Raw genomic sequence first — 26,328 nt, 5'->3', positions numbered from 1 at the left:
AAAAGATCCAGAATCTCAAGCCAATTAATGAAACGAAATGCAAGGGAAGATGACCTAGCCATACCAGATCTTTAAGAGTATTATAAAGCAGCAATCATCAAGATTACTTGGTACTGGCTAAGAAATAGAGGGGTAGATCAGTGGGATAGTTTAGGTACACAAGGCACAGAAGTCAATGATTATAGTAATCTACTGTTTGATAAACCCAATGACTCCAGATTCTGGGACAAGAACTCACTATTGGACAACAACTGCTGGGAAAACTAGAAAATAGTATGGCAGAAATTGGGCATAGACCAACATCTTATACCATACACCAAAATAAAGTCAAAATGGGTACATGATTTAGATGTAGAAGCTGGTATTATAAGTGAATTAGGAGAGCAAGGAATAGTTTACCTGTCAGATCTATGGAGAAAGGAGGATTTATGACCAAACAAGAGATAGAGAACGTTATGAAATCCTATCCACATCCAGAGAAAGAAACTGGGAGTCTGAATGCAGAGGGAAGTAAACTATTTGCTCAACTTTTTTGTTGTTTTGTTTTGTTTCTTCTTTCTCATAGCTTCTCCCATTGGTTCTATTTCATTATAATACGACTAATGTGAAAACAGGTTCAATATGAATGCCTATGTAGAGCCTATATCCAATTACATGCCATCTTGGGGTGGGGGGAGGGGAGAGATGTGGACAATACATGGAATTCAAAATCTTATGGAATTGAATGTTCAAAACTAAAAATAAATAAACTAATTTGTAAACAAACACACACACACACACACACACACACACACACACACACACTAATTTATTACTGACCCCGACAGCAGCTGCAACATCCTTGGCCTTCTCCTGCTCCTCTGTCAGCTCCTTCTGCTCCTGGTCCTGACAATCCTCCTGTGGCCGATACTGCACACGTGAGCCGTGGAAACCACCCCCCCACAAGGCACTGCCCTCCACCTCCTGCCCCATTCCCAGAAAAAGCCCGAGAAACCAGGGGCAGCAGCCTCAGAATGGGACATGGGGAGAAGGGGCATGGCTGCAGCCACAACCAAGGTGGTGTCAGTGCACAGATGAGGAGACCAAGGCCCAGCCCAGGTTCCCTCAGTGCCTCACCTTCCTCCTCTTCTCCTGTGGTTCACTCAGTAATCTCTCCTTCTCTTGCCGCACCCTGAAAACCAAGAGCCCAAGCTCGTCAGTCACCAGCAGGAAGGGGGTCCAGAGGGCTGATCCTGACCTGAAGCCCACCCCACAGCACCACCTGCCACTATCCCCAGGGCTCAACACATCACTCTCTACCTGCTGTTGGAAATAGGACTCAGGATTTTAAAGAAGAGAAACAGCATCAGGAAGGAAGCCAGTAGAACATAAGCTCCCAGATGGCAAGGCCTGGTTTATTCCTGTCTCTGCACCCTAGTACCAACCCACAAACACCAAAGACAACAAAGAAGGTTAGTGGGGAAAAAAAAAACTGTGGGGACGGAGTGAAAGGAGTACACGGTTCAGCTACCACCCTGGGGGCAGCGGAGGTGGTGCAGCTACAGAACTATAGCTGCAGTTGCTTCTGGCCCCAGGCCCATCTGATGGGAGGAATTAAGTGGCGGACCCAAGCAGGAGTGCAGAGCCTGCTCAGATCGAAGTCACAGTCCCAGCTGGCATTTCTTGGGGGAGGAGGAGTGATGGTGTGCCACAGCTTGCTGTGTAGAAAAACTTCTGAAAACAACAGCACAGCCCCTCAAGCTTGGGACAAAGTACTCTCTACTCTACAAGCAGTCATACCCTGATGAAAAATTCAAGGATCAAGTAGCTGGCTGGGAATAAGGCCAGACAGCGAAAACGGACTCAGATCCAGACTCAGACTTTGGAATCTTTCTTTGGAGACAAAAAAAACCAAAACATACAGCCAGAAGAAGTCAACAAAGTCAAAGAGCCTACATCAAAAGCCTCCAAGAAAAACATGAACTGGTCTCAGGCTGTGGAAGAGCTCAAAAAGGATTTGGAAAAGCAAGTTAGAGAAGTAGGGGAAAAACTGGGAACAGAAATGAGAGTGATGCAGGAAAACCATGAAAAACAAGCCAATATCTTGTTGAGGAAACCCCAAAAAATCCTGAAGAAAATAACACCTTAAAAAATAGACTAATTCAAATGGCAAAAGAGCTCCAAAAACCCAATGAGGAGAAGAATGCCTTGAAAGGCAGAATTAGCCAAATGGAAAAGAAGGTCCAAAAGACCACTAAAGAAAATACCACCTTAAAAATGAGATTGGAGCAAGTGGAAGCTAGTGACTTTATGAGAAATCAAGATATTATAAAACAAAACCAAAGGAATGAAAAAATAGAAGGCAATGTGAAATATCTCATTGGAAAAAACACTGACCTGGAAAACAGATCCAGGAGAGATAATTTAAAAATTATTGGACTACCTGAAAGCCATGATCAAAAAAGGAGCCTAGACATCATCTTTCAAAAACTTATCAAGAAGAACTGCTCTGATATTCCAGAGCCAGAGGGTAAAATAGAAATTGAAAGAATCCACCGACTGCCTCCTCAAAAAGATCCCAAAAAGAAAACTCCTAGGAACATTGTTGCCAAATTCTAGTGCTCCCAGATCATGGGGAAAATACTGTGAGCAGCCAGAAAGAAACAATTTGAGTATTGTGGAAACACAATCAGCATAACACAAGATCTAGAAGCTTCTACATTAAAGGATTGAAGGGCCTGGAATATGATATTCTGCAGGTCAAGGGAGTTAGGATTAAAACCAAGAATAACCTACCAGCAATACTGAGTATCATGCTCCAAGGCAAAATATGGACTTTCAATAAAATAGAGGACTTTCAAGCTTTCTCAGTGAAAAGACCAGAGCTGAATAGAAAATTTGACTTTCAAACAGAAGAATCAAGAGAAGCACTAAAAGGTAAAAAAGAAAGAGAAATCATAAGGGCCTTAGTAACATTGAGCTATTTTGTTTACATTCCTACATGTAAAGATGATGCGTGTAATTCATGAGACCTCAGTATTAGGGTAGGTGAAGGGAGTATACATATACATATATAGAGAGAGAGACAGAGGGTACAGGGTGAGTTGAATATGATGCAGTGATATCTAAAAAAAAATCAAATTAAGGGATGAGAGAGGAATATATTGAGAGAGGGAGAAAGGGAGAGATAGAATGGGGTAAATTATCTCACATTATTATCTCACATAAAAGTTGGAAGAGAAGAGGGGACAGGTGAGGGGGAATGAGGGAATCTTGCTCTCATCAGATTTGACCTGAAGAGGGAATAACATACACACTCAACTGGGTTTCTTACCCCACAGGAAAGAAGGAAGGAAGAGATAAAAAGGGGGGATGATAGAAGGGAGGGCAGATAGGGGGAGGAGGTAATCAAAGGAAACACTTTTGAAAAGGGACAGGGTCAAGGGAGAAAATTGAACAAAGGGGGATAGGATAGGAAGGAACAAAATATACTTAGTATTTCACAACATGAGTATTGTGGAAGGGTTTTACATAATGATACACATGTGGCCTATATTGAATTGCTTGCCTTTGGAGGGAGGGCGAGTGGGGAGATAATTTGGAACTCAAAGTTTTAAAAATAGATGTTCAAAAAAAAGGTTTGCATGCAACTAGGAAATAAGATGTACAGGCAATGGGGCATAGAAATCTATCTTGCTCTACAAGAAAGGGAGAAGGGGACGGGCAGGAGTGGGGTGACAGAAAGGAGGGCTGACTGGGGAATGAGGCAATCAGAATACATGCCATCTTGGAGTGGGTGGGAAGGTAGAAATGGGGAGAACATTTGTAATTCAAACTCTTGTGAAAATCAGTGCTGAAAACTAAAAATATTAAATAAAAATTTAAAAAAATCCAAAAAAATTAAAAAACAGTTGAAAGTCAAAAAAAATAATAATAATCCTACAGAGGGAAAAAATGGACCTGGAATAGAATGGAGGACTTTCAAATGTTCTTGATGAAAAGCCCAGAGCTGAGTACCAACTTTGAAGTGCAAACACAGGAGTCGAGAGAAACCTAGAAAGGCAAGAAAACAAGGGGTTATTGACTGACGTGTGTGACAGGCCTGGAGATGCCTCTGCCACCTGGGTACAGTCAGACCCACTTGTTGAAGAGATGGCACAAAATTGAAGCAATTCTCTCTTAAATAAGCTAGTAACTCGGGGAAAAGTGCAAAGTGGAAAAGACCGGAATTTTCCTACAGAAGTTTTGCTGTAAAAGGAACCTGAGAGTCCACACTTGATCTCCTCTCCAAGTGGAGAGATGCCAGCTAAAAATACAAAGTGATCTGTAAAGCCTCATGGAGGACCAGGGTGGAAGGTTAATTAGGAGCAGGGTTTCCTCAGAAAGCAGCAGGAAAATAAGCTAATACTGGATGTGGCTGGAGACCCCAAGTAAGCGGATCATCCTGAAAGCAACTAAGGCTGGAATTAGGACATCAAACAGATGGAAAAATGAAAAAGATTTACCTATTTCTCTAGCGACTTTTTTTAAGTCTTTAACTTCTTGGGCCTCTACCTGAGGAGACAAGAGGGCTCTCAGCCACAATGAGGCCACAGCTACAAGGGGAGAGGTTGGAGCCACACTGACGTGGTGGGAGCATCTACCAAAGAGAGAACAAGCTGACTGGGGAAGGGCTGATCCAATTGTGATCTATGAGTGTAACAGAATATGATCATGCAGCAGGAAATGACCAATGAGACATTCAGGAAGACATGGGAGGGCTCCTATGGCTTGGTACCGAGAGAAAGAGAGCCAGGAGAAGATGGGGCACGAATGAGAAAGTGGTGTCAGCTGGAAAGCATAAGGAAAGGACAATGGACTGAACCTCCTCACTGATGATCCTTCTTATTCCCAGGACTCACCCTTCGGTGCAGGGAGGTGGAGGGCACGATGCTGCCCACGTGGGGTTGGTGCAGTTTACCTTTCCTTCACACAAGGAAGAATGCAATGGGTGGAGGAAGGGGAGCATGTGTGTCAGACATTAATAAAACTTACTTTTAAAATACATAAATAAAAATAAACACTTCCTTCGGCTTCAATCCTTCTGCCAACAATTACTACCCGTGTTATAAGCAAGTCTTTTAACTCCTCCAAGCCTGTTTCCTTATCTGCAAGGTGGGGATAATACCTGCAAACATACACTCTCAAAATTGTTGCGAGACCTTAAAAAAGTGAAGGAGATGGGCCCAGCTGCCTACACTGGAAAACAAAGTAGATGAAGAATCCATGCTGCCCCGATGATCCCATACAGGTGGATAGTCACCCCAGTGGGTACATACACAAATCAAGGAAAAAAGCCTTGACTTTGCATCTGCTCTGTACTGAGTGCAAGGGATCAAGGCGCTTCCTGCAGTTCTAAGAACTAAGGAGAGAGTTCTAAGAACTACGGAGAGATGGCCTGTCAGGGGAAGATGACGAGCTGGGCCCAGAATGGTGAAGGAAGAATGAAGCAGAACAGGGTCTGTCTGGGGCATCGTGCAGATCTTCTATGACCCCAACTGCTCCCTGAGCTGAAAATCCATCGTCTCCATGGTCCCGCTCTGCCAGCAAAGTACGACCTCAGGGTCCCCCAAAGCGGTGGGCAACTACGGAACAGGGCCCAGCATGACACCACGAGCCTCATGACAGAGCCCAATTATCACCCCCACTTTTCAGGAAAAGAAACCGAGTCTTGGAGGAGGGAAGAGATGGGCTCCAGGCCATACTGAGAGTAAATGATGGAGCCAAGGCACAGGCCTAGAACTCACTGCAGTTCACAACATCCCTGACGCATCCCTGCCCAGGCAGAGTTTGGCAAAGCCCCTGGGGGTCTGCTGGGATCTCATCCACACTCAGCCTCTCTCAGTGATATACACACCCAGTCCCTTTCACACACGTTCACAATCTCATGGCCCGCCTCTCTCTCTCACACACACACTCGGTTTCTCTTACACACATACTCACAATCTCACACTCACAGCCCCTCTCTCTTACACACACACACACACACACACACACACACCCATAGGCAGGGAAGGCAGGCCCTCACCACTTGCCCTGCCGTCTCTCCTGCTCCCCCTCAAGGGCTGGCTGCTGCTCCTGCTGCTCTCCGGTCCCTTGGGCCTCGGCCCCCTTCTGCAGAAGCTCCTCTTCCTTCTCCTCCTTCTTTTCTTCTTCTTCTTCCTTCTCTTCCTTTTGTACCTGCTCCTGGTTCCTTCCCTCTCTCTCCTCCTGGAGGTAGGACAGAGAGGGCACCCAGTCAGGCAGGCCAGGGAGGGGGGCACAGGCCAGGCTGGGGGTGAAGTGGGCAGAACAGAGCCAACGCCGGCCCTTCCAGCTCTAAGTCAGTGACGGTACATGAGCCTTCCTCATGAAATCCAAATTTCCAAACTGTACCATGTCACAGTGTGGAATGAATATTCCGGGTAAAGAACAATTGGGCTTGGCCCCCAGACAGGAACAGGCCAGTGGGGGAGCACTCATCCCAGACAGAAGTTACCTCTTCCTGCTGCCCATGGGGGAAGGGCGGAGAGCTGCCAGGAGTCTTTCTCTCTCAATACCTTCCCCTATCACCCCGTGCCAAGGAAGAATAATGGTGACAACCACATTTCTATGGTGCTTGGCTTGGGTCACCTCAGCGGCTCCTTACCAACAATTCTGGGACCCAAGTGCAATTTTACAGAAGAGGAAACAGAGACAGGCAGCTATTAAGTGACTAGCCCCGGGTTGCACAGGCACTAAGTGTTGAGATGGATCTGAAGTTGGGTCCTCCAGACCTGAGGCCCAGCACAAGGGGCCTGTCTTAGCTCTTATCCTGTGGGGACTGAGGATGGACAGCTCTGCTCCTGCCTTCCTGGGCCTCCATCCCCTCCCCCAGCCTGGGGCTTCCTGGAATGTCCCAGCCCAAGACCCAGGGCCACCTTGACCTCCGGCTCCTCCTCCAGCTGAGCCTGCTGCTGCTGCTTCTCCACCTTCAGCTGTTCCACTCCCTCACAGGCCTGCAGAACCTTTTCAAGATGCTCTTCCTGCTCCCTGGGGGACAAGGAGGAATGGACAGGACACCTCCTGGGCTTGGAGAACCCCCTCCATCCACCCTCAGTCCCCCCTCCACAGGGCCGAGGAGTGGGAGGGGCCAGGCCAGGGGGCAGACACTCACATCTTCACCTCCTTGGGTGTCAGCACTTGTCCTCCTCCTGGTCCTCCTCCACCTTCTGCTTTCTCAGCAGAGGCGCCGCCACCACCGCCTCCTCCTCCTCCTTCAGGTGCTGCTCTTTCTCCTGAGGAGGGAAGGGCCGCCCAGCTGAGAGGGAGCAAGGGACAGGCAGGCACCAGCAGAGGCCTGGGTCCCCCAGCCTCCCTTCCTCCCTCCCACTTTCCATAGGAGGCCCACCTTCCCCCCACCCCAACTGCCTGGAGCCCAAGGGGGGCTGTGTCCCAGGCAGGACTTGAACCTGGGTGTGAGGCCAGCCTTCTCTCCACGTGCTGTAACAAATGTTATTGACATGAACGGGGCCAAAGGAAGAGGGGGTCACTGCCCATGGCCGGTGCTGCAGGCACAGTGGGCGCCCTACCTCTTGTCAGCGTGGCCTCCCAGGACTGGCACGGCCACTAAGTAACTGGCCAGGGGGGCTTGGACCCCTGCTCCCCCTCTCTGAGATCCAAGACCCGTCATTTGTAAAATGGGCTCATTGTCTTTCACCTACATCCCTCCCACGGTGGTTGTACAGAAGCCATCCTGGAACGCTCAGAGTCCAGGCTTGGGGTCTGCCTCCGCTTCTCTTGATAGACATGGTGGTGATGTCCCCAGGTGACATCAGGGCACAATCCAGAGGGGGAAGGGGCTTAGCCAGGAACACAAGTGCAGGAAGCAGCAAGCCAGTGTTCAGACCCCTGAAAAGCTATGGGCAGTCTTGTCTGGTGGTGTAGCCAAATGGTCAGTCACAGGGACCCGAGAATAACTGAGCCCGCCAGCCTGAAGGGGAGGCAGCCCTGCAACTTAGCTGTGCTCTGCTCGGCCTTAGGGAGCAAGACCAGAAGGGGTGGAAATTAGGAGGAGGCCAACAGGAGCACGAAATGGAGCTTTCTGATTTAACTCAATGCACATTTACTTGGGGTCTACTGTGGGTGAGCATCATGCCAACAATCAGAGCCACCCTCACTTTTACAAATAGTTAAAGCTATTAAAAACTGTAACAAACTATCTTGTGAAGTAGTGAGCTCCCCATGCTCTGAGGTGTTCCAGTAAAGGCTAGACAGACAACCACCTGTCAGGATGCTACAGAGGGAATGCCTCCCTCTGACAGAACATAGAGCTGGCACTCCTTCCAGCTCTCAGGAGTCTCTTGTAGTCTGCTCACTCCAGAGACACCAGCAAGGGATTGCTCCCCCCACAGTGGCAGGAGAACCCAAGGTTTTTCCACAAGAACATCACTGCCAAGTCCCCAAGTGCCCCAGAGTTCTAAGAATGGGGCAAGGAAAGAGCCTACAAGGGGGTGGCTGTTGCTGCCAGGGGGCATTTCCTCCCCATTTCTCCAGTGAGATAGCCCCCTAGACAAGTGACGTGACGTGCCCAGGGAGCTCGGCTCCTATCCCCCTTCTTTCCCTCCCAGTGGGCAGGAAAGGGTGCTGGAGGTCACTTACAGACCAGAGCACAGGCCAGGAGAGGGGTAAACACCTCTCCTGAGAGCATATCACTCTGGAAGAACTGAAAACTTACAGGTGCCTAGAAGGGTCTCTGAAAACAGCTGCACAAAACCCCTGAAGCCCAGGACAGGACACCCTCCACCCTGGAAGCACAGGTCTACTTTGAGTTAAAGTCAAGTAATAGGCTGAGAAAGAGTAAACAACAGAAAAAACTCAGACTATAGAAACTTACTTTGGTGACAAAGAATATCGAAACACACATTCAGAAGAAGGCAACAAAGTCAAAGTTCCTACATCCGAAGCCTCCAAGAAAAAGAAAAATTATTCTCAGGCCATGGAAGAGCTCAAAAAGGAGTTTGAAAATCAAATTAGAGAAGTGGAAGAAAAACTGGGAAGAAAAAGGAGTGATGCAAGAAAATCACGAAAAAAGTCAACAGCTTGCTAAAGGAGACACAAAAAAATTACTGAAGAAGATAATACCTCAAAAAACAAACTAGGCCAAATGGACAATGAGGCACAAAAATTAACTGAAGAAAAAAATACAGTCCTTAAAAAGTAGAACTGGACACACTGAAAGGAGGTATAAAAGCTCACTGAAGAAAATAGTTCCTCAAAAATTAGAATGATCAAATGAAAGCTAATGACTTTATGAGAAATCAAGAAACAATAAAACAAAGCCAGAAGAATGAAAAAAAGAATACAATATGAAATATATCATTGGAAAAACAAATGACCTGGAACATAGATCCAGGAGAGATAATCTAAAAATTAATGGACCGCCTGAAAGCCATGATCCAAAAATAAGCCTAGACATCATCTTTCAAGAAATTATCAAGGAAAACTGCCCTGATATTCTAGAACCAGAGAATAAAACAGAAACTGAAAGAATCTACAGATCGCCTCCTGAAAGAGATCCCAAAATGAAAACTCCAAGGAATATGGTAGCCAAATTCCAGAGTTCCCAGGTCAAGGAGAAAATATTGCAGGCATCCAGAAAGAAAGAATTCAAATTTTAAATTCAAATTCAAAGATTTAGCACCTTGTACATTAAAGGATCAGAGGGCTTGGAATACGATATTCTGCCGTTACAAACAAGAATCACCTATCAGGCAAAACTGAGTGTAATCTTCAGGGGGCAAAACAGACATTCAATGAGATAGAGGACTTTCAAGCATTTTTTTAATGAAAAAGCCAGAGCTGAAGAGAAAATTTGTCTTTCAAAGGGTCTAGAGAAGCATAAAAAGGTAAACAGGAAAGGAAAATGGTAAAGGAGTTAATAAGGTGAAACTGTTTACATTCCTACATGGGGAGATATTTGTAACTCATAAGACCTTTCTCATTATTAGGGTAGTTATAAGGCGTTTATATAGACAGAGAGTAGAGATGTGAGGGATATGAAGGGATGATGTCTAAAAAACTAAAATTACGGTGTAAAAGAGGAATATACTGGGAGAAAGAAAGGGAGAGGTTGAATGGGGTAAATTATCTCACATACAAGAGGCAAACAAAAGCTTTTATAGGGGAGGGGAAGGGGGGGCTGTGAGGGGGTGCGAATGAACTTTACTCTCATCAAAATTTGCTCAAAAAGGAAATAACATACACATTCAATTGGGTATAGAAATGTATCTTATCCTGCAGGAAAGTAGGAAGGGAAGGGGATGGGGGGGATGATAGAAGGGAGGGCATATTGAGGGAGGGGGTAGTCAGAAGCAAAACACTTTTAAAGAGGGACAGGGTGAAAGGAGAGAGAATACAATAAACGTGGGGGATGGGGGGAGGGAAATACAATTAGCAATAGTAACTGTGAAAAAAAAAATGAAGCAAGTTTTTCTGATAAAGACTTCATTTCTCAAACATACAGAGAACTGAGTCCAATTTATGAAAATAAGAGCCATTCTCCAACAGATAAGGGGTCAAAAGATATGATCAGTTTTCAGATGAAATAATGGAAGCTATCTATAGCCATATGAAAAAACACTCCAGCCCACTAATGATTGGAGAAATGCAAATCAAACTGGGCCCTTGGGGAAGAGGTCATTCATTCCTTCTTTAGTTCATTCATTCATTCCTTCCACTGGACTGACACGCACTGACCATGACCTCAACCTCGACACTGCCGAGGGATGGGGTGACTCTCTTTCTGGGGACTCCAGCATCAGCAGCTTCAGCTCCCCCCCTTCCCCTCCCCACCCTCAGCTTCTGGCCTGTAAAACGGGTGCAGCCACACTGGGGGAGGGGCTGGGCCAGGATTCTCCACTCGAGATCAACAAGAAGACTCCTTTGACAGGCTGGGAAACTGAAGGTGCAAGGGCCTGCCTCAGTTTCCCGGCTCCTCTCGGGCGTAGTGAAGCAGTGAGGAGGCTGCGCAGGCAGAAGATGAAGAGGAGGGGGAGGTGTCTGGGGGGGGGGATGGGACAAGACGGGGCCCAAGAGGATGGGCCCGCTTACCCCGCTCCACCTGTCTGTTCTCTGGCTCCCCTCACCAACCGCCGCGCCCCGCCCCGATCCCCCCCCCCCTCACCTGCTGCCTCTGAAGAAGCCTCCCCAACCTGCCTCTCCTCCGCCCACTCTCTCGCCCGCTGCCTCTGGAGAGGCCGCCCCCACCCGCCGCTCCTCTGGCCCCCCTCATCAGCTGCTCCTCTGGGTCTACCTCACTCGCCGCTCTTCCGGGCCGCCCCACCCCCGTTGCTCCTCCACCCCTGCTCTCCAGCCGCTCCTCCGCCCCCCACCTGCTGCCTCTGGAGAAGCCGCCCCCCACCCCCCCACACACACACCCGCCGCTCCTCCGGCGCCCCCCCCCACACACACCCGCCGCTCCTCCGGCGCACCCCCCCCACACACCCGCCGCTCTTCCGCCCCACACCCCCACCCCCACCTGCTGCCTCTGGAGAAGCCACCAAGAGAGGACCAGTTGCGTGGACGCTCCAGCTGCTGGGGGTGGGGGGTGGGGAACCAAAGGCGTGACCGATCATCTGGGACGCAGCCGCGTGCCCCGCCCCATCTCCAGCTGCCGAGCGCCTATTGGCCAGCCCACCACCAGGGCTGTCAGTCAACGCTCACTGGAGGAGCGACGGCAACTCCTCCCTGGATTCTATCTCAGGTGCCATTCTCTTGGTTCCGACCTCCAGTTTCCCCAGCCTACTGGTCACTGCCATCAAGATGCTCCCTATACCTCTCCTCCTGTCACCCCAGCCTACAGGCTAGCCCTCGATCCCTCCCACATCCTTTCTGTGTATAAGATCCCTCTCAGTGTCCATAGCGGTGCAGGGATTCAATCCGGCCCACTTGCATTAGCATTAGGAGTGTTCACATTCCTTAAGGGTCTGGCCAATATGGCGGACTTTTAATAGACCTTGTTTTTCTTTAGCTTAAAGTAGGCTTGAGTCGGTTTCATTGGGGCAGGACCTGTGTGTCCCTATTTTGGGGTCCCAGCACCCCTAAACATCAACAATGGCATCACCTCCCTGATGGCATGGTCCTCTTCAAAAAAAAAAAAAAAGACAACATTTTGCAGGACGCTGGTCTTCACCTAGTTTCAGCCAAACTGTTTTTCAGTTTTCCCAGCAAGTTTTGTCAAATAGTGAGTTGTCTATCAAAGTTAGTCATCACAGAATCAATGTTGTGTTGTGTACAATGTTCTCCTGGTTCTGCTTCAGTCACTGACCATTATATCATGGAGGTTTTTCTAGGTTGTTATGCAGTTTGTGTCTTCCCCATTTCTTATAACACAATAGTATTCCTTTACCTTCATATACCACAACTTGTTCAGCCATTCCCCAGTTGATGGGCATCCCCTTGATTTCCAATTCTTTGCTACCACAAAAAGAGCTGCTATATATGTTTTTGTCCATACGGGTCCCTTTCCCACTTGTGCAATCTTTGGGATACAGCCCTAGAAGTGGTATTGCTGGGTCAAAGGGTATGCACATTTTATAGCCCTTTGGGCATTGCTCCAAATTGCTCTCCAGAATGGGTGGATCAGTTCACAATTCCAACAACAATGTAACCATGTTCCAATTTCCCCACATCCTCTCCAGCATTTATCATTTTCCTGTTTTGTCATTTTAGCCAATCTGACAGGAGAGATATGGTACCTAAGAGTTGTTTTGATTTGCAATTCTCTGATCAATAGTGATTTAGAGCATTTTTTCACATGCCTATAGATATCTTTAATTTCTTCCTCTGAAAACTGCCTGTTCATATCCTTTAACCATTTCTCAATTGAGGAATGCCTTTTATTCCTATACATTTGGCTCAGTTCCCTGTATATTTTAGAGATGAGGCCTTTATCAGAGACCCTAGTTGTAAAGATTTTCTCTCAATTTTCTGCTTCCCTCCTATTCGTTGTTGCATTGGCTTTGTTTATATAAAATTTTTCAATTTAACATAATCAAAGTTATCCATTTTGCATTTTGTAATGCTCTCTGTCTCTTGTTGGGTCATGAATTATTTTCTTTTCCATAAATCTGACAGGTAAACTATACCTTGCTCTCCCAAATTGCTTATAGTATCAGCCCTTATTCCTAAATCATGAACCCATTTTGACTTTATTTTGGTATACTGTATAAGATATGGGTCTATGCCCAGTTTCTGCCCCACCATTTTCCAATTTTCCCAGCAGTTTTTGTGAAATAGTGAATTCTTAGCCCAGAAGCTGAATTCTTTGGGTTTATCAAAGAGTAGATTGCAATAGTTGTTAGCTACTGTGTCTTGTGTACCTAACCTATTCCACTGATCCACCACTCTGTTTCTTAGCCAGTACCAAGTAGTTTTGATGACTGCTGCTTTATAGTACAGTTTAATATCTGCTATGGCTAGGCCACCTTCCGTAGCATATCTTTTCATTAATTCCCTATATATTCTGGTATATTGGTAGTTTGATTGGTTTGGCACTGAATAAGTAAATTAATTTAGGTAAAATTGTCATTTTTATTATATTAGTAGGCCTATCCATGAGCAACTGATGTTTTTCCATTTATTTAGATCTGACTTTATTTGTGTGAAAAGTGTTTCATAATTAAGCTATTTATAGGCCAAAGACCCATGTTGCACCGCAACTACTCAGTGCTGATGGAACCATATTGATCAGTGATAGGGACATGATCCTGGAAAGATGGGCTATATGCTTCCATAGCATTCTCTACAGAATATTACCAACTAATACTGAAGCCACTGTCCATATACCTCAGGTTAAAGTCCATCCCTCTCTAGCCAAATTTCCAACTGAAGAATAAGTTTTTAATGCCATTAATCTTTTGTGGTGGTAAAGCAACTGGTGCTGATTCTTTTTTTGAAAAATTTTAATTAATTTTTTTTTTAGTTTTCAACATTCACTTTTATAAGATTTTGAGTTCCATTTTTTTCTCCCTTCCTCCCTTCACCTTCCCCAAGATGGCATCCAATTTGATATAGGCTACACATGTATAATCATGACAGGGGTATTGGAGGATGGATTCTTATTTAAGTTGGAATAGATGATTTATGAGGTTTCTTTCAACACTGAGATTTTGTAATTCTGCAAAATTCTATGGAGGGAAGGAACAACACTTATTGAGGAGAGGTTTTGCCTACATTAAGAGGAAACAGGCAAAAGAAAATGGGGAACTGAATTCAAAATTTGTCTTTTTTATTCAGGGAAGCCAGAACTTTTTAGAGAAAAGAGCAATGATCTTAGAGTCAGGAGATCTATGTTTGGGTCTCAGCTCTACTAATCACTAACCCTTTAACCATGGGAGAAGGATTAAACTGCTCTGGTCCTCATTTTTCCCATCTGTGAATTGGGGGAAAGGGGGAAGGGATAATACCAGCAATACCTACATCCCAGAGTTATTACCAGGGGCATGTTTTGTAAACTATGAAGTCCTAAAGTAATAGAAGGGGTGTGTGTGTGTGTGTGTGTGTGTGTGTGTGTGTGTGAAAAAGTTGTCGTCTAAAAGTCACTCAGAAGAAACACTTATGACTATTACCTCATTATGATGAATTTGCAGCCAAATTAAAGAAAGTATTGTAATTATTGATAATGCATTTTCTCAAATTCAAGTCGAAGCCTTGAGGCTTTAAACTTTGTCAGTTGCCATTTAACAAAGCTGCATGATGTACAGGTATGTGAACAAAGGAACATTCCTGCTGTTCCTTGGCAAATTGATAGTCATTTCCATGGAACCTTGAATGATCAGTGAAACACGGCCATCAGAAGGTAATATTTCTTTTTCTTTAAGTAAAGAGTGATGCCTTGTGTTACAGTGTAGGGTATTTATATGCCACTGGCGAGGATAAGAACCTTTAGGTGGCCAGGCACAAATCTTGCAAAGCTGCCCAAACTCCTTGGAGTTGAGTGCCTTGGGCAGAATACCAGTTCCCTCAACCGATCAGCCCAGTAGGGCATATCTCTTATTAGGACCAACATCATCACAACTTCCATTGGGGACATATAGTGAGATGCTAAGGCCATTACAGAGGGGAGGGTGAATCCGCTGTCAGCCCCCTTTATGATTTCTGTGGACTTTTGTTTGCTCCTGGGGTGACTTGAAATCTTCCCCATCTATGTTCACTAATGAATTTTACAGCTGATTGCACTTTAACACCTGCCTTATTATTTTTTTTTTGTCAGCTGGCCACAAAAGTTGAATAAAGTAGTTACAAATGGGAGGGGGAAAGAAATTGATTGCTTTCAGCTCATTACAGAGATCACTTACATTGTAGAGACATTCCCAGCTCATGGTGTCTTTTTCATATCTTCTCTTTCTCTCCTACACTCTCCCTTCTTTTTTCTTTTTGTGAGAGTGAACAAAGGAATTCTAAAAACTTAGCTTGAAATCACTCAACAACTAGAGATGATTACCTCTAGTATGGCAACAATTGATCAAGAAAGTGAAACATTACATTTCCTGTTTTCTGGAAATCCCGTACTTAATTCTCTATGATTTAATTTAATAACAAATCTTTGTCTTGAGTAATACCCTTTCCCTTTCCTGTTGTTTCTTATATTTTCTGACTATGAGGCTAAAAGTTGAAAGTAATAAATTACAGTCAATTTTCTAAGTATTTTAAAGTAGGATTATCACATATAACCATTTCTTATTTCATTATTCCTTCATATTAAAACAAAATTTGGTAGATTCTTTACCATATTTAAGTTAAGGAGAATCCTATAGGAAATTCATTTTTAAGGTTATTGAAAATGATTAAGTTCAAAATAAATCACATTCATACCCAATAAAAGGCAACACCATAGGTTGTAATACGAAGCAATAAAGACTGTCAAAGTCCTGGTAGCATCCAAAAAAATATCAAAGGGAAAAAAAATCTGAGTCTCATGCTTGCCCTGATCAGTATTCTCTTTCAAAAACAAACTAGGTTACAGAATGGTTTTAAATTATCTGAATTTTCAACTGGTTTCTTGTTTTTATTTGTAAGTGTAGGCTTCCTTTTCCTGTTTCTTTATCAATATAACTTAGTCTCATTATAGTGTAGGAAACTGAACTGCCTTGGAGGCAAGTCAATTTCCCTAATAAGATATTTAAAGAATAACACATTTCATAAATGCTTCCTATTGTCAGACTATCTTACACCATCAAAAATATGAGAAAATGCAGCAATCTTGTTAATTATGAAGAATACATTTGCAGTTGTTGAAACAAAATCCTTTTACATCTCCTGGGAAAATAACTCTGGAAGAAATGGCAACAAATTGCAACTAGAGAATAAATTCCCCATTTTCTGTGTGACTCTTTCAGAATAACAATGTGTATCCCGTGATTGCTACCTTGCTTCACACATAAATGCCACTTGAACAATGGCCCAAGCATTGAGTAGTGCTTTCCTAAGATTTTTTTCTGTGAGAAAAACAAAGTCAAAATGTATTGGGCTCTGTGGATGTTATCTTTCATGAGGTCTAGGTCAAGATTTGCCAACAACCAACCCAGTCATATAGGATAACCTTGATAAATTATAGAGAATTTCCATTGTCTCAATCACTACAAGCAAATGACAGAGAAACAACAAGAGTAACAAAATTTTCTATTTGTCCTTTAGGTTATTATCTTTCTGTTAAGTGATTTTTTGGCTACATTAATTACAACTCTTTAAATGGAGGGTGCTAATACTACCACTCTATTCTCTTCTCATCGGACCAGTATGGAATAATGTATTTACTTATGGGTAGGACATTTTAGAAAGGATCTGGAGGCCTGCAGAGGAGGGCAATCAGGATACTGAAGTTACTCAGAACCATCATATGACAGCCAGATGAAGAAACAGAAAGAGCTCAGCAAGGAGAAAAGAGGAATTTAGGGGGAGGGGCAGGTTTTGAAGGGATATCATGGGGAAGAAAGATGTTCTGTTTAGTTTCCGAAGTCAGAACTATGAACAAATGTGTGTGAGAAAACCACCTCCATCTTCATGGAATTATGCTGAATTGTAATGGGATGATTCTGGACAGCAGCAGATGTGCAGACACCTAACGCTGGAGATCTTCAGAAAGAGGTTGGGTGATTGCTTGTCAGGGATGTTGGAGAAACATTCCTACTCAGATATATGCCAGACTACATGGCATATGAGGCATTTTTTAAAAAATGAGAGTGAGTTGAAAATCTTATTTTGTTTTATTTTGGTTACAGCCATAGTTTCAGGCAAAATCATCACAGGTGCCCTGGACAATTAGACGTCTCAGGAAGTTCCTTTCCAAATATAAAACAAAAAACATCAGTTCATTTTGAATTTTTAAAGGTGAAGAATAAATTGGTTCTTTGATTTCCTAAATCATTTGATTAAATTTTCTTCACCAAAATTGTGACTTTTACATATTTTTTAAAATGTTCTTCTAAGATGAGATCATGAACGTGACTCATTTTTATGTAAACACCATTCAAGGAAAAATCAAATATTTTATTTTTATTTGTAGTTTTCAGTTAATAAATTTTACTTTTATTTTTTGACTTTTAAAATATCAGAATGATTTCCCAATATACCCCTATTTACCATGGAAGCTTCTCTTACATCAAGAATAAAATTAACAAAACCCAACTGACAAAATGACTATGTTTTGCAGTTTATTTGTGTCCATGATTCCATTCTTTTTATGGATTTATATTTTGGAGATGTCTAAATGTGTAAGTGAAGTGAAGCTTTGAGGCAATTTTCCAGATAATTCAGGGCAACCCTCCTATCATTCATATATTCATTGGTCCTTTTTATTATCCATACCACACTCAAACCACGATGGCCACCAAGCTTCCAATTCTTCCCCTCATACATTGAATGTATTCTTAGTCCTTCTCTTTCTCCCATTTACTTCTATTAACTTTTCCAAGACTAGTAAAATCATTTTAACCTTAAGCTGGTTCTCACTTCATTGTCCTTCCCTCAGTATGCCAAAGGAAAGATTTGCCTGCCAACACTTTTAACACCAGCAATAAGAATAAGTCCCCCAAACTACCTAAATAGGCCCAGAATTAGTCTCAGCATTCTGATGTCTTCTGTTCACAGATCTTGAAGTAGCTGTGACTTTTCTCCATGCTTTAAGATAAATCAAGAATAGTTTATTAACAGTAAACCATGCCTTACTAGTACTGTGTACCACTGAGACCCTAAATTTCATGCTCAATATGATGTCTCTCCCTCCTGCTAAACTGGGCTTTCTCACTTTGGGCATGTCCTTTGCTTTCCAGACTCTTGTTTTTTGCTCATACTGTTCCCTATGCATGGAGTATCCTTCCTCCCCTATTAAATTCCTAGCAATTTCTATAAAACAAAACTCAAATGAGGCCTCCTCCATAAAGCCTTCCTGGATCTCTTTGTCCCAGTAACAAGCCCCTCCTGCTCAGATCTCACATAGCATATTACTTGGCACCTTAAGGATGCACTCAATAATATCTGTATTATAGCTATATTTACATCTTATCCCCAGCCCCCAAATTTTATGTAGCAAGATCCTGTCCTCCATAAACTTTTCATTTCTGCAGGCACCTGGCACAGTGCCCTCTCACAGAAAGAACAATGTCTGAGGAAGAGAGAAGGAATGAAGGACTAGGTACCCTAAAGTACAAGGGCCCTCACAAATCTCAAGATTTTGTTAATGTTAGTAGAAAATAATTAGACATCTAGCAGAAGATGATATACCTAAACAGTCAATGAGCATGGATCAGTAAGGATCAGAAGGAACAAGACAGGTACTCAGAATTCTCCCTGGCAGTGAGGTACATGCAAATCCCTCTCCTTGTGAAAAGTGGAGTTTTTATAAAATTTTCAGTTCCAAATACTCTCCCTTTCTCCGGTCCGTCTGCCACACATTGTGGAGGCAAGCAATATGATACCACAGAAATCACAGTGAAAAATGTCAGTAGTATTTAAGCTGCCACTATGTGAAAACAGCTGAGTAGGCCTAAGTATCATGATAAGAGGTACTTCCAGGTTGGGGCAATTGTCATGGGCTACCTAAACATATCATTGCTTCAAAAAAATTAAATTCTGAATTCACAATTCTTTAAAAGCGCCTGAGATTCTTATGGCACAAGCTCACCAGCATGTAAGGAGCCAGATTATGCACGAGGGAAAGAAAATTATTTTGATACAATAAAGCAAAACCTTACTTCATGGCCACCTACAAATTAGAGTTGTTTTTAAAATCAAAATCGAGAATTCTGCTTGCTGACAAATCTCAAAAATTAAATAAAGTGCTGAAACATCCACGAACTTTTTGGCAATGTATAATTTTTCACTCATTTCTGATAAGGAGGAAAAGCATAACGTGAATGGTATTTTTACTCATATGACTTTAGGACTAAGAAAAACTGATATTGACTATGGGACTGAGGGGAAAAAATGGAGTTTTCTCAGAGATGTTTTATAATTCTTATTCCTAAATAGAAATGAAATGTTTTGCAACATTTTAAAATAAATAGTAAATTAAATGATATTATATTTGTTATATATAGTCTGTAACTGAAAACGGTTAATGTTTTATTTCAAAATACACAGTGAGAATAACCAATCTGTACAGTAGCTTTACTTTTGGTTATAAAAGGAAATATTTCTTTATTCAAATTCTTCTGAAGTACTTACTTTACTTGGCCTTAGTATTAGTATCATCTTTGTTAAACTAGAAATGACATACAAAATATAATTTATACTGAGAAGTTATCAAATTCTGAGTACTGGGGTTTTTGTATTCCCATGATTTAAGAATTCTAGACCCTGTCTGGTGCATCTAAAAATTGATGGAGTATTCACTAACATATAAAAATACACCCTTCAGTATAACAGCAAATCATCCTAAATGTTGTTCAACAATATCTCATACAAAATCAACTAATATTTCTTAAGTGTCCACTATGGGCCACATACCATGCTAAACCCTATAGAATACAACAAAAAAATGAACCATTCTCTACCCTCAAGGAACTTACATTCAATTGTGGGAGCCACGCGTGCATAAAATTATGTGAAAATGAATATAATGTAACTTTTGGGGGAAGAAGGGGAAGGCAATAATATCTGGAGGGAGAGAAGGGAAAAGACAGGAAAAGGGCATGTACAGAAGGTGACACTTGAAGAATGGAAGTAACTAGGGATCCAGAGAGGGAGAGATGAGGAAGAAGCACGTTCTAGGCATCGGGGGTAGCCAGGGAAACAGCATGGAGATGGAAAGCTAGCAAGAAGTGAAGTTAGGCTAGGTGGGGAACCTGCGGCCTCAAGGCCACATGTGACCCTCTAGGTCTTGAAGGGCGGCCCTTTTACTGAATCCACTGGCATTTATTTACTTTATATTTATTCTGTTATCAGTCAACAAGTATTTATTAAGCACATGCTGTGTGCTATGTGCTATGCTGAGCCCTGAGAATGTAAAGAAAGACAAAACATAGATAGTCCCTGTCCTCAAGGAGCTCAGTCTAACAGGGGAAAGGATGCAGGCCAGGGTGCACAATCCAGATAGATATAACCTGAGGCAAGTCATTACTCACCTTCTCTGGGTCTTAGTTCCTTCTTTTATAAAATGAGGCAGTTGGACTAGCTCATCTACAAGTTCTTCTCAGTTCTATGATTCTGACATTCTTAAAGACACTTTACTTACATGAGCTGATTAGAAAAATATTCCATTTACTTCCTAAGCAAAACCATATTTTAGAGGACAGAAATTCCTCTATTTTTTTTTTTATTTCATTATCACCTTCCTCATTCTGATTAGTGGCCATGGTAGCACTATCAGTGTCCTGTGCTCTTGGGAACTGGTCACCATGTTCATTACTTCCTTTGCTCAACTGTATCTTAATTTTCTCTAAGGCTCTCAAACATGTCCTATCTTTTACTTCCTGTAATTCAGAAGATTATCATTAATACAACTTAACTGAAATTTTTTAATCTTCCTCCAAAAAATAACATTGGATTGATATCAAATTATGTGATCATATTCCCAAATGATATTAAATTTAACCAAATGCCTTAGCAGAGAAATAATTGTTTCTCAAAAGAAAAATCTAATTCTATAGTACTCAGTTAAGAATTCTATTGGTTAAAAGGGAGCAACACATATAAATTCCTTAAGATAAACATTTTATTTTCCACATGTATGTTTACATTGCTACAACAAGGGACATTTAATTTACTTACACACCTCAAGAATCTCATCCAATAACATAATAAGTTCTTTTGCAGAACTGTCACTGAGTTCTAAAGAATTCAAGGCTTTTACATAAATGCAAATTTCTGGTGCACATGGACTTATTAAGATTTCATTGCAAATTTTTATGGATAAATTATCATGTACTGTTGAAACCTAGAAAAGCAAAAGAAAAGTATATGTGAAAATCAGATGCATCTATGATTGACTTGACTGAGAAGCTCTCCCAAGGTCTAATTCAAATCTTTAATTGCCTGCTGAATATTTACTTGTTTGTTCTGCTATTACTCTAAACCAGGGCTGTCCAACATTAGGTTATCTTCAGGCTGCATTAAAAGAAAATAATTATTCAAGGGCTGCACCCAGAATACAAAATACAGTACACTAATAGAAAGTGGGGGAACGCACATCATCAATGCGACAGGCGAAGGCACGAAGCGCAAAAGCAAAAACAAAACAACAAAGCAACAACACAACAGTAAAAAGGTAGGTGCACACTGACTAGTCTGCATCATACAGATGGAACGCATCCCACAGAATGATTGAAAATTCCAAGGGATATGTTCCGTCCATAATACTGCTGAAAAACACCAAAGAAAATTAACATCAATGAGATTATTTATTAGTGATGGAATTAAAAAATCTAATATGCATTCCAGGCAAATTATTATTTTATTTTTTTGCTCGTGAAAATTAAAACTCACAGGCAGGCTGCATGCGGCCCGCGGGCTGTATTTTGGACAGCCCTGCTCTAAAGTCAACATATCCTGATTTACCATGTCAACAGCCATCTTGTTCTACCAACCACAAACTGGAAACTTTTGAGTCATTTTTCATACTTCTCTGCTTCCCTGACCCCTTGTATACAGCTAGTGACCAAGTCTTTCTTTATGATACCTTTATCCATTCTTTCATTGGTTATTTCTGTTTACATTATCTAGTTCAGATTCTCATATCTCTTCTGGATTCTTCTAATGCCCTCCTAATTCCAATTTATTTTACACTGTGTAGGAAGATTAATTTCCCTCAAATATTTTTTTTTACCATCACACTCTCCTCATCAACTTTTTTTCTGCTCACAAGATCAAGTCCAAATTCCTTGAGTAGGCGTTTCAATACTGTCTACAATCTATCCCACTTAATTTTCCAATATCTCACACTACTCCCCCCAATTAATTGCAAGGGTTTCAAAAAAAAACTTGCACATTCTTGCCTCTATTCCTTTGCATATTTCCTTTTAGAACATCATTCTTCTTCTGTCCATTTATCTGAGGAATAACCATCCTTCAAATATCAAACTGAGTACTATGCCTTCCTCCCAAAAATTTGCATTACCCATCTCAGTTGCAATGATCTCTCTCTCACTGCCTGAATTCCCACAGGACTTAACAGCATCACTTGTGTCTCACAAATCCTATACTACACCTTTTATAGCAGTTTCAGGTATAGATGTCATAAGCTACATTAATATAGGCACAATATCCAAAACAAGACAAGTGACAAGCTACTACTCTGCATGAGTCACACCTGGAAGAATGGACTCTGTTTTGGCCATTCCATTCTAGGAAGAGCAGGGAAGGTGGGCCCAGAGGAGGGCAACCAGGATGATGAAGGAATCAGAAAGCATCCCATAAAAGGATGAGTTTTACAACTAGGGATGTTTAGGTAGCCAAAGAGAAAATGTAGGGAGGACTTGACTGCTACTTTCAGTTATCTGAAAAGCTGTTCTATGGAAGAGGGGGATACTTGTTTTGCTTGGTCTTAGGACTGAACTAGGAGCAATAAGTGGAATTTGAAGGGAGGCAGATTTCAGTTCAATTTAATGAAAAATTCCTAACAACTACAGCTATCTAAGACTGAACTAACTCCTTTAGGAAGTAGAACTTCCATTTGTAAAGGGGCATGGTAAAGGTTTTATAGAGTGACCTTTCAGGTCTTTTCAATTCTGAGCATCGATCATTATTATCTCCTCATAAATTTGGTACCCAATGACAACTGGCACAATGCCTTACACAAAGCAGGCACTCAATAGATGTTTGATTACTTAACTGAGCTGTGTGAATTCTTTATTTCACCTTAACCACTTGACATTTCCCATCTGAATTTCTATGTATCATGGTAACTATAAAAGTATCTAACAGATTTTGTCCAACTTTGGAACCCTTAAGCTGAATTTACAAATCAGTGTGGCAGAGTGAAAAGATCATTGGACTTAAAATCAGAATCTTGGCTCTGTGACCTTGGGGAAAAGTCATTTTACCACTAGATGCCTCAGGTTTCTCATCTATAAAGTGGCTAAAAAAATTGTCTTACTCATAGGGTTGCTGTGCAGGTGCTCAGTAATGTCACCTCTAATCCTCAAACAGAACAGCCATCAGCAAGAGTCTTCAAAGGGCCTATATTTTGTGATGCTAGTTCTATGTTCCTGAAGGGCAAGATCTGTGACCTTCTTTACTTATCCCCTCAAAGGACTCAATGTAACAAACCAAAGTGACTGCTAGCAAACATCTGAACGTAATTTCTTCAGGGAGTTCACATGGAGCCAGAGGCAAACTCGATTCCTGCAGACCTTTTTCAATTCTGTGTCTTGACCATAAGGGCCGAGCCTCTGAAGTGCATCATAGCCGGAACAGGTATGCCTTGATTAGTGTACCAACCTTCTCCCTCTAATATATTTACCTGGTAGTCCTGGGAATTTCTGGCTTGAGGGTTCAATCCACTTGGTCTTGTCAAGTCTACAAGTAGTTCAGCTACATTAGCAATATCTATTTCAGCTAAAGAAGAAGATGCAGGCGCATTAAGTAGCATTTTCAGAGTTGGGAAAAAAGTGTCTTCAAAGCACTCCTGATTAGTCTTGTTATAAAAAGTTAAGAGGCATTATTAAAATATTATGAAATTCAAGTTTTTTAATAACAGAAGAAAACCAAATGAAATAAACAAATATTACCTATAAAGTTCACTCAAGTAATGTATAGATTAGTCTGACATTATCTAAACATCTTGGGTAGGGTCATTTTATCTGAGCCCACCACCCCTCAATAAAAATGAACAGCTTAGTTGAAATTGGTAGGGTGTTATGGGCCACACAAAATGGAGCAGTGCAGGACAATGAGGAGAACAAAGCTTGGAACCTTTAGTTGGATCTCAGCTCTATAATTTACTGCCTGACCAACTTCAGGTAAGCTCTAAACCTCTCTGAGACTATTTTCTCATCTTTACAGTGAATATTTTGGATTAATCTCCAATGTCATTTTTTTCTTTTTTAGAAATTTATTTAGTATTTTATTTTCCCCAGTTACATATAAAAACACTTTTTAACATTCATTTTTAAAACTTTGAGTTCCAAATTTTCTCCCTTCCTCCCTCCCCATGCCCCTCACCGAGAAGGCAAACAATTCGATATAGTTATACATGCATAGTTATACCAAACAGTTCCATAATAGTCATATTGTGAAAGAAACATAAAAAAACTCAAGAAAAATAAAGTAAAAAAAAAGTATGCTTCAATCTGCATTCAGACACCATCCATTCTTTCTTTTGGGGTAGATAGCATTTTTCATCATAAGCCCTTCAGAGTTGTCTTGGATTGTTGTATTGCTGAGAATAGCTGAGTCATTCACAGCTGATAACCTACAATATTGCTGTTACTTTATACACAGTCCATTTCACTTTGCATCAACTCATGTAAGTCTTTCCAGGTTTCTTTGAGAGCATCCTGCTCTTCATTTCCTACAGTACAACAGTATCTGAAAGTAATTTCTTTCTTTTTCTTTTTATTAATTACAATGTCATTTTTCAAATCCAAATCTTATTACTCATAAATGTTATATAAGTGTGGTCTGAATTTAACTATCTTCAATGAAGGGAGAAAAATTAAATGAGCAATTGTTCCCAAATATTTCCAAAAATTTTTTTTTCTAACAGACTAGTAAAAGGAATTAAAAAAAAGGAAAAACAGTTATGATCATCTTTGTCATTAATGTAGATGGCAACTACTTATACAAAATAACAGTCACTGAAATATTTTTTGAATTCCTTTTCTCATAAACATGGTTTTTGTGGTGTGTTTTTTTGACCAGGTCTCCCTCTCCTAGACAAGCAGGAACTGCAGAAGGTGCTAATGGATCCACTGCTAATTACCCTAGGAGTTTCTGACCTAATCCATTTCCAAACTAGACCAATTTGCCCCTCTTTAGGAATAATACCACTTAACTCCTAAGTGGTTGTCAGAGCAAAACATGGTCATATATGTAAATTGCTCTGCCAATTTTAAAATTCTATATATATATTAACTATTATTATTTAAATAATGAATCTAATGATTTTGGTATATAGAGAGGAGGTGTTTTGTTTTTAAAAGAGCCTATAAGTCACCTTTTTGCTCTGCCAAAATAAGTGCTTATTAATAATCAACAAACAAATAAGCAAAATGGGGCAGCTAGGTGGCGCAGTGAGTAGAGCACTGGCCCTGGAGCCAGGACAACCTGAGTTCCAATCCGGCCTCAGACACTTGATACATGTACTAGCTGTGTGACCTTGGGCAAGTCGCTTAACCCCAATTGCCCTGCCTTACCCGCCACCCTCCAAAAAACAATAAGCAAAATGGGATCTTATATTTTCTACTTCCTTCAGGAGACTGAGCTGGCAAAGATGTCCTCTAGTGCTGTAAATAGCTTGGGAAAGCCTCCTTGGTCCCTGCTAACTCTCATCGAGAATACCCTTAATTCATGTACAGATGATTCAAACATTTTGATTGATGTTCTCCCTGAATTTTCCCCCCATATCTTTGCTACCATCCCCTCTTTCAGACACTTTTCAACCTGATCCTTTGATGCCCTCAAAATTGTTGCTCCAACAAAGATGTCTTCTCCTTGGTCTAATCTAGCTACTTTTCCCATCTTTGTTCTCTTTAATGCCATATCTACCTCCCTTATAAAAACACCTTTGACCATGATGTTGGGGTTCAAGTGAGCTGGTTCCATGATGGAGAATATGATTTGATATAATACTTTTTATAAATATTTTCCTTTTTTCTAGTGTGTTTTCTACCTTCCATCTTTTTTGTCCTTAAA

General features: G+C 41.8%; 1 protein-coding gene across 1 annotated transcript in view; it reads right to left on the bottom strand.

The window, feature by feature from the left end:
• LOC118833237 (condensin complex subunit 3-like) overlaps positions 1-26,328 on the bottom strand; it is an 89,757-nt gene that overhangs the window by 12,028 nt on the left and 51,401 nt on the right. The window contains 10 exon segments of the mRNA XM_036740602.1: positions 820-897; positions 1,117-1,171; positions 6,047-6,228; positions 6,918-7,029; positions 7,154-7,274; positions 11,516-11,658; positions 16,562-16,616; positions 20,807-20,948; positions 21,251-21,412; positions 23,936-24,116. Of these exon segments, the coding sequence (XP_036596497.1) occupies positions 820-897; positions 1,117-1,171; positions 6,047-6,228; positions 6,918-7,029; positions 7,154-7,274; positions 11,516-11,658; positions 16,562-16,616; positions 20,807-20,948; positions 21,251-21,412; positions 23,936-24,116 (1,231 nt within the window).

Source organism: Trichosurus vulpecula, assembly GCF_011100635.1.
Source record: "Trichosurus vulpecula isolate mTriVul1 chromosome X unlocalized genomic scaffold, mTriVul1.pri SUPER_X_unloc_5, whole genome shotgun sequence".
Classification (NCBI taxonomy): domain Eukaryota; kingdom Metazoa; phylum Chordata; class Mammalia; order Diprotodontia; family Phalangeridae; genus Trichosurus; species Trichosurus vulpecula.
This window is presented reverse-complemented; position numbering and strand designations above follow the sequence as displayed.